Source organism: Musca autumnalis, unplaced genomic scaffold (assembly GCF_047663935.1).
Source record: "Musca autumnalis isolate F117 unplaced genomic scaffold, ASM4766393v1 scaffold_4, whole genome shotgun sequence".
NCBI lineage: Eukaryota > Metazoa > Arthropoda > Insecta > Diptera > Muscidae > Musca > Musca autumnalis.
Genome location: NW_027411977.1, coordinates 139,922,007 through 139,936,516, shown reverse-complemented (window position 1 = coordinate 139,936,516; position 14,510 = coordinate 139,922,007). Strand labels below are relative to the sequence as shown.

At 35.5% G+C, this 14,510-nt stretch overlaps 1 protein-coding gene across 16 annotated transcripts in view; it reads left to right on the top strand.

The window, feature by feature from the left end:
- The window catches only part of klar (klarsicht), a 648,847-nt gene that overhangs the window by 506,791 nt on the left and 127,546 nt on the right, over positions 1-14,510 (top strand). For all 16 annotated transcript variants that reach the window (XM_073982967.1, XM_073982966.1, XM_073982965.1 and 13 more), the window contains one exon: positions 938-1,390. In XM_073982967.1, the coding sequence (XP_073839068.1) occupies positions 938-1,390 (453 nt within the window). The remainder of the gene's footprint in view (positions 1-937; positions 1,391-14,510) is intronic.

Here is a 14,510-nt window from a genome sequence, read left to right as displayed (position 1 = left end):
GCACTTACTGGTGCTGGTTTAGGATAATCTATTATCCACAGTTTGCTGGTGTTTGTTCTGCTTCCTTCATCAACTCTTTTATTGTTGCTATTGTTTTTATTGTTATTATTATATAAAAATGTGGGTTGTGTCTTGTTGGAAATATGGTTTATGCGTAGATCTGCTGTTTTTTTTTTTTGCTAGTTGGTTATTCGTTATAAACCTCTAAAATTAAATGTAATTGTTTAGAGGCATTAATGTGTCTCTCCCATCCAATTATTGTATGTGGCGGCGGTGATGATGATAATGGTGGCGGCGGTGTCGTCTCGGGGTCGCTTGTTGTTTTTTTTTTTGTTTTTTGTTAGTTCCGCCTTCCCATCTGTCTATTATTTAGACACACAGAATACATGGAGTACGTGTACCAAGGAACGGTTCATTATGGATTATAGTAATTTTTCACTGGTTACAACAAAAAAGCCCACACTCAAATAACATTTTTTGGACTGCACTTCCAGATGCAGTATAGCAAGCTATTCATTGGAGTTAGTTATACTGCATTCATTCCATAGAGCCTATAAAACTTATCGCCTAAACAAAACAAAAGAAAATTAAATGCAAATGAAAATGCTCATCATATCATGCTAACAATAAAAATTGTGTGTTCCGTGGTTCATTTTCATTTTGCAGTACTGAAAATTTCTTCATAAAAGTTCGTTCCACTTTCTATTTGTGTAGTTTAATTTTTTGCAAGTTTTTCTTTTTTTGTTTTGACTTTTTTAAATTTTAATGCAACTTCTTTGTTCGAAACAAAATAACATTTGATTCAAACCAACAAACAAACAACATCATCATCAACGGTATAAATTAATGCATTAATTTTCACTTCTCTTTCGCTTTTATCTACCCAACAACAATTTTGCCATATCTAATGTCTCACTTTTTTGTTGTTTCTTTCCAGGTGTTATACCATGAAATAGTATCACATGCCCGAATAGTAAGTGCCTGTATTAGAGCAGCCTCCGAAAAGGAACAGCAACAACAACAACAATTACAATTGCAACAGCAGCAACAGCTTCAGCATAACCAAGATTCCGATGCCAGTTTAATTGCGGAACAAACAAATTCGTCATTATCTTCTACAGACGATACGGCCACAACATCATCGGGCATTGTCTGTTGTTCCACTGAGTCCAACAAATTAGTAAATACCCCCTCATCACCAACTGCTGGCGCAAATTCAGCCAATCACAATTCGTCGAACGCCACCACCCCGGCCACCACAACATCTCATTCCCGAAAATCGGAATTGAGTTTGGAACGTTTACAAAATCGTTATCATTTATTATATTTGAAAGCATTTGAGGTCCAATTGTGGTTGGATGGTTTGCTGCGCAAGAAAAGTTCATCAGTGGTAAGTGAACAGAAGAAATTTTTACAAGATGCTTCTTTATATTAGATCTGAAATAGTAAAATACCGAGAAGAAGTTATGTTACAATGGAGGGGAAAGTCACTTATTTAAAATTGTGATTTGTTCTCCTGAAGAGTTAAGACGGTATAGCCACTGGACCCTAATTCTGGCATATTATAACTCCACAGATAAGTTGGTAACTTCATAGGAAATAGTTGTATAACCTGAATTTTATGCAATTGACTTGCCAAATATTTCTTGAAAAATCTATCATTGATTAAAAAATAAAACATTTCAGATTTTTGATTATTATACCTTCAGCCTTTAGGCTAACAAGGGCATATCCTATTTCATACGCCGAAACTGTGCATAAGATAAGCTGAGCCGCTCAGCTCCGATTGTGATGAAATTTTTTTTTTTTGGTAGATCTCCCCTTCATGATCACGACATTATATAATTTCTTTTTGGGAACTCCATACTTATCGAGAAATGGTGCTTTGAAGTTCAAAAATTCCCTTGGTTAAAGCCCAACTACTAAGAAAAAAATTTAAATAAAAAAATGTTGTTCCCATGCCCTAGATTTGCTCCTATCCATAGGAGAAAGCCTTAAATCCCCGGCCGAAGGCCGTCCGTTTAAAAAAATGTACAATTTACAGAAAACAAATTTAGCTGCTACTAATGGTTTTAGACCCGAAGAGTGTTTGGACGAAATACATTTCAGGCAATTTGGAGTTGATTTAAACATGTCCGTCGGTCAGTCTGGAGCGCACAATTACTCTCGGACCGATTCAGTCCAAAAATTGACCTACGTAATATTTTGTCCAAACTTAGCTTAAGTTCAAAGATGGGCCATATCGGTCGACTCCTTTGGCTACCTCCCCCGCAAAAGTTCAAAGCTTTTCGCTAAAATTGTGTGCACAGTACCGAATTGGCCATAGACGAGGTTGCAATATGGACTCTATTGGTTCACTCCTTCGGGTACCTTCCACACAAAATTTCGGAAAAGCTGTGTTTAAGACCTGTTCTCGAATCGTTTTGCAACCACTTGTATTTGCTTCCCCCATTACGACGATACAATCTTTTTCAGGGGCAAGTCCATTATTCCTGAGAAAATGGCCCGAAAGCTGACACCATTTCAGTGCCTGGAGCGCACAAAAACTCTCTAACAGATCAGCCGATTCCTTCGCTAAAATATGGCCTTCGTAATATTTTGTCCAAACTAAGTCTAAGTTCGAAGATGAGCCATAACGGCCCACTCCTCCAATTACCTCCCCCACAAAAGTTCAAAAATGTTCGCTATAATGTTGCGCGCGATAACTCTCGAAGGAAGTAATCGATTTATTCCATACTTTGCACATCATAATATATGTATCAGACTTAAATCAGGTTCGATTATAGACTATATTCGGTCCACTCTTTCGGATACCTCCCACACAAAATTTCGGAAAATTGCAGTTTAAAACCTCCTCTCAAATCGTTTTGATAATTCTTGTAAGACGTTACACTCGAGGCTCCTATTACGATGGTACAAGTGAGGAGCAAGCTAATACTTCCTGAGAAAATGACCCGGAAGCTGTAAAAAACCCCTACGACCACCATGTGTAGAGTGGCTGGTGGGCACGACAACTCTCGAACAAAATACTGTGTAAGTCCAAGCTTTGCATATTGTAATATTTCTTCGAATATTATATGAAATTCGAAGATGATGTTTATTGATCCACTCGTTCTGGTACCTCCCCCACAAAAGTTCGAAAATATGGGTAAAAATGGTAACCGCGATAACTTGTAACCCCCTGATGGCCAAGACATTGCTGCTAACGCAATTAGCAAAACAACCACCATTAGCTTTAAACACAAGCAAGCTACGTTAGCGCAAGCAACTCAAATGACTAAACTCGCGTGCTAGGGTTTAATTTCGCTTTTTCTCTGCTGGTCATCAATGTTTTAAACTGAGCAACCGATTCGGTCCAAACTTTGGATCTCGAGTTTTTTGTCCAAACTTAGTTTAAGTTCGAATGTGAACTATATTGGTCCAATCCTTTGGGTACCTCCCGCACAAAAGTTAAAATTTTTGTTTAAGTGCAGTTTAAGGTCTGTTTGATGATCCTTTGTAAATTTTTACCGAAGGTACATCTTGTGACCATGTTTACTTTGATATTATGCTTTTTGGGCAAGTCCATGCTTCCTGATATAATGGTCAAAAACTCTAATTACAAAGAAAAAAAAAAAATACTGTATTATAGGAATAGTGTTCATAAAGTCTTGCCAAAGTTCAAATTTCTGCATTTCAAGAACGCCTTTCATAAAGCAAAAAAATACTGGTTTCTTCTGAGAGATTGAAAAAAAAAACAATTTTGGCGATTTGTTTTTATTGTCTAACAACAACACCACTACACCACCCACTCCAATTTCGAATTTGAAAAACATGTATTTTGTTGTTGTTTCGAAGAACGCACACGCAACACGTAATAATTTAGGCTTTGCCTTTATAATGGAATCCCTTTATTTTCAATTTTACGAGTTCCAAACAAGAATAAAATTATTCAGTTCGTTTGATATTTCCGGATTTATGGTGTGAGAATTATCAAGATTTTAATACATTACCCACTTCCCATTTTTCTTATGGAAATCTCATCAAATAAAACATTTAAAAGGGAAAATGCTATTCACTGCTGCTTGACGCTGCCAAACAAATAAAATCGACATATGAAAAGATAAATTACAAACTTGAACTTGAAAACCGAGCACACACAGACTCGAATGCAACACGCTGCTGCATATTATGGAAGGAAAATAAGAAAATGTTTGGGGAAAACTAAAAACTTACGAACTGCAACAATGTACACACACAGTTTTTTGTTTAGCCAAAAAAGGTGACAATGATGCTAAAAAAGTAGGAAACAAGTATTCATTTTGCTTATTTTTTGTTGTTTTTTTTAGACGGACATTAAACATTGTAAAGTTTTGTAATGCCGTGTTGTTTGTTGACTGTGACATAGTCTGGGTAGTTCGCTGGCTGGCTGTATTGAAAACTGATTGAGAGATTGCCTATGCCACCACTAAAGGCCGGACGATTGGTTAGTGTGTGATCTTACAATGTCACCAAATGGAGTTTTCTGTCGTCATTCCCATGCACAGTGGGAAGAAATTGTGGTATAAAAATAACGGTGACAAATTTTCCAAAAGAATTTACTTTTGAAAAAATACAATTTGCTAAAATGTATAATTCTACATTAATTTGGAAAAGCTACCAAAGATTTCGGGCGTGATATCTTGTAAATATTGCCAGATCATTTGCATAAACACTTGTTTATTTTATGTTCAATAGAGGAACATATTAATTTGGGGAAAGGGTATTCCCTCTTTCACCACATTTCTCGCTATAGCATAATATACTTCCTGTTAAGTTGTCTACTTTTACAAGCATCTGTGGCAGCATTAGCAGCAATATAATCTTCCTAAAAAGAAACACCGCAAATTTGTATTTAAAATAAACACAATTATTTGTTGTTGTTGACCACCCATGTCCGTGTTTTTGTTCCATGTAATTTATGAACCTAAACATTAACCACCATAACTGTGCAAAGAAAAATGCCACAAAAATATCTTTGAACTATAAAGTTTATTATTTGTATTTTTTTCGCAATGCCTTTTTTCCATCAATAAACACCGGGCATTTGATCTGGGAGTTGTAAACATCAACGACAACAACACACAGCAGTTCCAGAAATAAAAAGGCAATTTTCCTCCTATTTTATATCTTTTCCAAAATATTATAACTGACAGCTGTGTATGGATGGATAGCTAGCTCTGGATGGTCATTCTGTCAGCCAGCCTGCCAGGGCCAACTAAAAGAAATTGATAGCAATCGGTAAATGTAACTCAAATGTTGTTACATATGTTTGCCAAATGTTTTGCACACTTTTACTCAATTGAATGACCGTCTGTCTCATGATTATTTTCCTTTTTATTACTTTTTGAAGTTGGAAACACAGAGGCACAGTAGGAAAGGAGGTTAAAAATTTGGTACACACTTTTGTTATACATGTAAATTTTTTCGAAATATTTTAAATCAGCTCCCGAAATTTTTAATATTAAACGCAGGTAAACACTACACCAAATATCAATTTTGAAACAAAAAAATTTCAAATAATGGTTCTAATGGGAATCACCCCTGCATGCGTCCCTGTCCGGGGCTATACCGTAATCTATTTTGCATCCGGATTTAATTTTGGCATAATAAGCCAAAAATTTTGAAATTTTTTTAAGGGAGGTTGCGGAAGGAAATTTCTGATATAGTGCATCTTCGAACTTGATTAAGTTGAGTCAGACCTTTCGACAGGTATCCTCACAGCTCGTTTAGTTGGTCACCGTAGGGTTTTTGTGGGACTTTTGTACTATAATGTAAGGCAGCACGGACTTGCACATGAAACAACATTCGGTAAAAATGAAGACAATTTTCTGAACTTTTGTGAGGGAGGTACCCGAAAATTTTTTCCGATATAGTTCTTCTTGGAACATGATGTAAGTTTGGAAGAAATTTTACAACGTCAAAGTTTCGACTACATCGGATACTTAAATCGTAAGTTATCGTGCTCATCGGTCATTTTAGTTGGTGCCGGCTGGGGATTTTTAGATCCTTTGGGCCATTATTTCAGGAAATATGGACTTGCTTCCGAAACAAAATTTAATGTCGCAAGAGAGGCCGTTGGAGTCACCGCAGTGCCCTGGTAAGCACGTCCGCCTTGCACTCAGAAGGCTTCGGTTCAATCCCTGACCAGAACATCAAAATTTTCGGCGGTGGCAAATCTTGTAGAGAAGTATTTCATGGCTGAAATACTCACGATATGTATGGAGGTATTACACTGAGGGTAATGAAATGCCGTTCGTACTCGGCGATAAAAAGTAGGACCCATATCATCGAGCCACACATTGATATGAGAGAAGGTTCCCTTGCCCCTTCGAGGATATTGTGGGAATGTATGTAATAGAGACCTCTATAGAACGTTTTTCCTACAAGCCAAACTAAGAAATGGTTCCCTTCCTCTATATTTGTTCCTTTACTTTTCCAGTTTGGAATATCGTGTTTTTCAATCTCATCTTTCACTTGTTTACTCCACCGAATCCTTGGGCTTCCTGTTCTGCATGCAATGCCACGCAGCCCGTTTTTATACGCTTTTTAGCGATACGGTTCGCCGTTCATACGACGTCGATATTCACCGTCAACGCAGATTGCCCGGCGATGTCTTATCTGCCTGCGCAAGTACCCAGGCTATGGAACCATATATTAGCACGGGTTATTAGTGCAAGGACAACCTGCTGCAGAAAAGTTCAAAATGATCCGGTCCACACCCTTTATGGAATTTTTGCAACAATTTTGAGATTTTGTGTGGGATGTACCTCAAGCAGTGGTCCCATACAATCCATATTCGAGTTTGAACTGTGCAAAGTTTAGACCAAATCGGTTATTCCCTGCGGGAGTTATCGTGTGCACCATTTTATTGATAAATGTTTGAAATTTTTTTGGAAGAGTTGCATAACCTTTTTGGTCCCAACAGTAGTCCCATTTTATAAGGCTACAATTGAGTGGTCTGCGGAGACTTCAAAGCTCATTATAAGTTGTGCCATTCGGTCCTCGGAAATGGCCAGAGCGGCATAGCGCTGGCTGACCGGATTTATAACCCTCCCCTACCAGAATTAGCGGAGAGTTCCATAGTTCACCAGACATAGCCATTGTGTCAACTGTTCTGATAAAAGACGTCACCTGCCAACCCGTCAGACCATTTCCCTATAATTGTCTTTGTCGACATACCGCCCGAGTTTATCACCTCAGAACGCCCCACTTTTATCATTCAAGTGAAAACCAATTGTTCTAGTTTCAGGGATTTCACAAATGACCGCTTTAGAGAACTGCCTAAGCCTTCTCATGTTCGGATAGCACAAATGATGTTCCTAGACATCATTACAGCTTCAACCACTCGTCATGTACCTGCTGTTCGAATACCCGAAGTGAGACCATGACCAGGGCTTCATGAGTCCAGAGTTAGTGTGACCACAAACAGAACAAGTTGTTAGATCATCTGTCACACAAGTGGAGATGTAGGAACAAGGTCAACAAGTCCCTAGCCGGAAGCATTTGAGGTGCCGACAAAGAAACCTAATTGACCATATATAACGCGGTATGTTGGTCTGTGGCAAGCTATGCGGCGAACGCGCCAGTTCCACACCTGACTGCTAACCCGATACATTTCATGTACGGGTCAAAGAACCAGGCTCAAACCAGAAGGGTATGTATTGAACAGACTGTTACAACAGGAAAGCTGCCCCTCAACTTGGTACGCTGTAACCACAACACCGTCTCGACCATGATATTCTAGTGACACATAAAGTCCACTATTACCTCGATCTTAACTGGAAGCAAATAAATTGCAAAAACTGATGACACATTTCCAGGGATTGGAACAGCAACAACAAGTGTTGCGTGAGCGGTTGCTGTTGGGGAGCTGCCTATAAGTCTCGTATTCGGAGGCTGTGTCCTCGCAGCATGCATCAATATATACCCTGTCCTAGTCCCTCGCATGGACGAGTCCACAGCAACCCCTTAGATGCATCCACTCCCAACATCTATCGCACCTTAAAGAAGTTGGTGGATGTGGCTGTGATAAACCGAGCACATGCAAATTAGAGTTGGACAATCTCGTTCAATTGAACGACCGGATCACTATCTCGTTTAATGGACGCAGGTAATTTCTTTGACAAAACTGAGTATACTTAATTTTACACGTTGGTTTTTATGATGTTACTCATTCGTTTTCGAGGACAATGATCCGGATCGTTCAATTGAACGAGATTGCCCAACTCTAATGCAAATTAGTCATGGGTTTCCCTTCCTCCCATTACGAGCCAAAAGTATACAGTGCGGCTATTCCGTCAACGACACAAAAACAAATTTAGACTCGTATAATTGTCATTTGGTTTTCATGTTAGAACTTGGTTTTGATTCGAAAATAACAACATTCAACAATTAAAAAATGTTGGTCTATACTTTTGGTCACTCATCTGCCTTTAAATCATTCAAATTTTAAGGTTTGATTACATTCCTCTACGTGTGTTTGCTGTTTGATGTTTGCTCGTGGTGTCTTACAAAGTGGTATACAAATTTATGATAAATAAAATAGAGCACATAAAAAGTTGAAATAAAAACTCCAACACCACACAAAAACATCAATCCAACAACATATTGATTTTATGTCGTCGTCGTCCCCCCCCCCCCCCCCCCCCATTTTGCGAAATAAGTTTTGTTTTATTTTACAATTTTCTACAAGTTGTAAACGATGTTTTTGTTTTTGACAACAACTACAAAAAACTAGAGTTGTTTCGAGTTTTTCTCGAGTCCTCTAACATAAACATAAATTTAAAACTTTTACTTTCAAAATTGCACTGATTTTATTCAATTCAATTGGGGTTTTACTCTTCTAAACATAAATACCCAACAGCAGCAAAATAATCAACAAAAAAATAACATTGGATTTGAAATTTGTTTACAATATTTGCATTTGCTAGTTGAACACTTTTTTGGAGGGGAGATTTGTTGCGCGGTGTTGTGTCTTCTGGTGGTGGTAGTTCAATGTGATTTTCCTTATTTACATGACCAAAACACATTGTAAATTGTTATGTCCATTCATTCATATACATTTTGGTGTTGCTGTTCGTTCATCTCTCCCTTGTCCATTGATCGGCTGGGTTCAATTGTTTGCCATTGGCCAATTCGAGGGCTAACTACTTATGTTTGGATTTACTCCAGTGGAAAGACTCCAATGGTAAACAAAAACAAAACATTTTGTTTACCTTAAAATACGGAAAAGATTTTTCCCGCATCACAAATTGACATTTAAAATCTGTCATGTTATTATCAATGTCCGTTTTGTTTGTTGTTTTCAATTTAACCCCCGACCATAATCACGATGATGATGCTGATGAACAATAGTATTGTTGCATTTTCACTGAACTTTTGCTTTTGAAAAAATCATATTTTCTTTTTGGAAAACAGTAAAGTTACCTTTACAATCTATGTTGTCACATTTAAACTTTAAGCCTGTCTGCCTGCCTGCCATGGTGGTTAATTAATGATCCTTTTTGAGCTGATCTGGAGATTTCTCTCAGTGATATTTTACCATCGAAAAATTACAAAATGTCGTTTTAGTGATCTTTTATGTCCATTTGTAATTCATAATTTTTTTGGAATGGACCTACAACTGTTTTTTCGTCGGTTTTCTTTGTTTTTTTGACAATTGACTGACACTTTCCATCATCAAACATGATTTTAGCCGCTTAGGTTTTCGCCAAAAGTTTAAAATATTTTCGGTTTATGTTTTTTCTCGTATTTTCATGACTTTTGAGGGTAATTAAAATGATTTACTACCATCAAATTTAATGGACATAATTTGACAGGTTTTGTTTGTGAGCTTTAGTTGTGTTTTTGTGGTTATTACATACTTACATAGTACCTACTTACATGACGGCGTTATGTTGCCAGGAGAAAATTAGGAGGTAGTTTTAACAAATTTCACAAAAGGCTTTTAAAAGTATTCTGTACATGAAAAAGCTTAAAGAAGTATTAAAGGAATATTAACGTTTTAGGTTCTTCTATTTATGAAGAACCGTTTATAGATATTTTATCGTAGACAGCTATTACATTTTTGAAAGCCTTTTAGAGGTCTCTATACAGAAAATAACTTTTAGGGGCTTGCTATACATAAAGAGCTTTTAAAAGTCCTCTATACAAGGTAATCTTTTAGCGGTCATCGATATATAAAAGATCTTCTTTTAGAGGTGCTCTTACATAAAAAAGTTTTTTGAGTTCTTCTAAAACACCTGTCATGTGTGGAAGAACTCAAAAAGCTTTTTTATGTAATATTCTTTGCGCCTTCGATACATAGAGTACCTATTAGGTGTCTAAAATATATAAGCGAAAACTTAAAGGTGTAAAACATATAGAACAGCTTTAAGATATATTTAATAAATAGAATATTGTTTAGAGGTCTTCAATAAAAGGGAAGCCTTTTAGAAGCTTTCACAAACAATTTTAGAGGCCTCTTGGAAAGGAATAGTTTTCGTAAAGCCGTAGAAGTCTTCAGTGCATAATAAACTTTTTAAAATATATAAGCGAACACTTAAAGGTGTAAAACATATAGAAAAGCTTCAAGATATATTTAATAAATAGAAGATTGTTTAGAGGTCTACAATAAATGGAAAGCCTTTTAGAAGCTTTCACAAACAATTTTAGAGGCCTCTTGGAAAGGAAGAGCTTTCGTAAAGCCATAGAAGTCTTCAGTGCATAGAAAACTTTTTAGAGGAGTTTCAAATACTCATGTATATAAAAGAGCTTTCAGAGATATTCTACATAAAAAAGTTTTCAGTGGTCTGTTATACATTTAAGCGCTTATATAAATGTTTCTATATTCAGAAGAGCTTTTAGAGACAAGAAGAAGAAGAGCTTTAACAGGTCTTCTATAAGCTTTTAGAGTTCTTCTGGGCATAGAAAATCCATAGGAAGTTAGACCTTGATACATACAAGATATATAAGGGGGCTTAGAAGAGCGTTTAGACACATGGCTTTTGGCGGTTTTCAATGTATAAACACAGTTGGAAGAGCCTTGCGAGAAGCTTTCAAATATGTAATCGAAAACAAACGTAGATTTTTAAACTTTTCGACTATATTCCTATTAAAATCTGTTGAAGAAAAATCGAAAGTCGACTATGAAAAGTCGACTTTTCGATTCAAAGATAAACTTGAACATTTTAGTAGTTGTGTCTTTTTACTTTTTCAGTAATAATTATTCAGTAACTTCTTTTCAGAGAGTAAGAGGGTTTTTCATCTTTCATACGAAAATAGATAAAAAAGTAAAAGGACAGCATTTAGTAAACTTTAGCAAGAACTTGCTAAATGTTCCTGGGAAAAATTCTTTCAGCAACTTTTAGCAATTTCTCAGCAAACAACTGTCAAAATTGTTCTCTCACTTCGCTCTCATTTACTGATCTTTTGTGTAAAAAGACAGCATTTAGTAACATTTCGTAATAATTATTAAAAATTATCACGTAAAAAGACACACCTAGTATTTTAAAAGGCAAAAAACGCCAAACGATCCAAAGTTTCAACGAACGTCGACTTACCAATACCCATTTGATAAATAGAAGACCTATTAAAGGTCTTGCATATGCAGAAGACTTTGTAAAGGTCCTCTAAACATAGAAGCCTTCTATAAAAAAGCTTTTCGAACTATTATATACATGGAAAAGCTTTCATATACTTTTTGCCCATAGTGGTATTAGAACAGGAATAATGTAGTCTGTATAAATGTTTGTAAATTTTTATAAGGTACAATTCAGCAATAATTTTTTCAATTCAGCAAAGAAAAACTTTATTATTTTTTAACAAATTTATTGATTTTGCTCAATTCTGTTACATAGAATCCTATTCAGCAAGGTATTAATTAAAAAAAACATTTTGTTTTAGATGCAATTTAGCATATTTTTTGGTAATTAAGCTAACTGGAACTTATTTTTTTAAAGAAATTTTATGCCCGTAAACAATCCGAATAAATCCGCACAGATTTTGTCCAATTTAGCTTGATTAAATCCTATTAAGCAAGGTAGTTATTAGAAAATATGCAACCAAAATATGCTATTGAAGCAAATGATTAGGACACAAACATTGCCACTTTTAAGCTAGAACACATTTTTATCAATTTCAATTAGGTTAAGTGCAATTCACCTGAATTTTTTGTAATTCAGCTTTAAAAAAGTTGTAAACTTATCGATCAATTCCTGATCGCTTTAGCTCAATTCAGCTACATGAAATGCTATTCAAAAAGATATTTACAATTTTTTTTATAAGATAAATATTTAATTTTTTAAATTAAATTCAGCAAATTTTTTTATAATTCAGCTAACTAATAGATAAAATTTGCCCATGAATTTAAAGTACAGACACAAAGCGAACTCTTCTACATCGGTTTTGCTCAATTCAGCTACATTAAATGCAAATCCAGCTAGCTATGGAATAAGAAAATATGTTTCCTTGGCTATACACACATTTTGTAGCTATTCAGCTACTCCGCACATTATTCCGCTAACTACAAACAGTGTAAACTATGCCCTTATGGTATACCAACTAAATTTGCACAATATTTTTGCCATTCAGCTATCCCAAAACAAATTCAGCTAACTATAAATTAGGTAAAAATGCTCCTTTAGACTATAGGATAATATACCAACTTATTTGTATTTATTTAGCTAATTCGAAAGCAAATTCAGCTATATTATTAATTCAGTAATTCAGCAAGCGAATCACGAAATTCAACTAATATTTTTTATGCATAACATGCATATTTGCCTTTAGGGACTACATTTACTAACTTATTACTAAATTCAGCTAGGGAAAAATGCTATTCAGCAAGGGTATATAGCAGAATAGACTCAAAATATCATTTAGCAGAGATATTACAATTTAGAAGTACCTGTTTCATTGAGAATATTATATTTGTAATTAATTTTATTTAATGCAACTAAAAATATGTAATTCAGAAATTGAAATTTGTAATTCAGCTAACATTTTTGAGATGCATAATTGATATCAGGCATTACATTTATAATTTTTTTTTTCAATCATTTCAGCTACGAAAAATGTAATTCAGCTAAAAAATTTGAAGTCAAAAGGCTTCCCGTAGGCTTCGTCTCTTTCTTCCTGACTTTGAAGGAAAATTGCCTAATGTGTGATGAGACTTTACACACCTGTAACACATAGAAACTTTTTACTGGTCTGCAATATATGGGAAAAGGTTTAGAAGTATTCAATGCATAAAATTGTTATTAACGATTTTCCACGGTTCTTCTACTTCTGGGATGTTCGTTTGGTGGGAAATAAATAAAGTTTTTTTAATTCTATATCGAGCGCAAATCAATCATTAAATCTAATCATTAACCCCACGAAATATGTCATTTTTTCCACAACCACAAAAACTAAGGAAGTAAAAATATTTCATTTCATCTACAAATCACTCTCTTGTCCTCCCAAATCCCTATGCTAAACAAATAACAATTTAATCTATATTATATTGCTTTCGCTTTCTTTGTGCTAAGTTATTGTATTTTTCACAGCGGTCATTTGACCACCAAGTAAATGACGTTTATAAGGTTTCTTCATCATCGACAAAATGTGTTCGTCTGTCTGCCAGTCTATGAATTCAAAGGGGGGAGATTTTATAAATTGTACAGGTTAAAATTGAAAGCTTAGTTTTGTTACATTTTACACGATTTTTCACTTTGTGACTAAATGTCTGTTTTTTGAGAGCATTTCCAGCTTATTGTCCAATACCTCTGTCTGTCCATCTACCCTGATTTACCTAATTATGCAATTTCTTGTGAACAAAACGAACTACTTTCCCTTAACTTAACGACAACTTAACTACATACAACAATTCTCTCCCGGGGGGAATATCTGGAGCATAATAATGCCATTACAAAAACAAAAACGAAACATAACCCCCAATGATTTGCTGTTGTTTCGCTGTTTTGTAGGTCTTTTAAAATCTCCCGCCTTTGTTCATCGTTCGCCAGTTCCTCCTTGGCGTTGTTAGTTGTTAGCTTACAACAAATCTTCAATAAATATCTTGATCGACAATTGACCAAACACCACAAGACAGCTGAATCAGACAGTTGGACAAACAATTACGATTAAAGCCAGCCGAAGAGGTAGAAAACAAAACGAAACATAGACGTTGGGAAAAAATCGCAAAACAAAACTTCCGTGTTAAATACGCGCCACTATGTGAAATCCAACAGTTGGGCCTTTCTATGGTTCCTCCTCTAATTTGGTTGTAGAAACGGCGAAAAACAAAACTTAATTTTTCCTAGCAGTGATGAATTTCAACTTTTACACTGTAACATAATTAAATTTTTAACATACACACTTTTTCGGATTTTTAGTTTTGGCCAATTTTTTTCTTGTCTGTGCTCAATTTGTACCACCAACTTACGTATACACTCAAAAAATATAGTTTTAGCATCTGGAAAAATGGCCATTATGAACTCATTAAATTCACGTTTTTCTGTTGTTTTTAA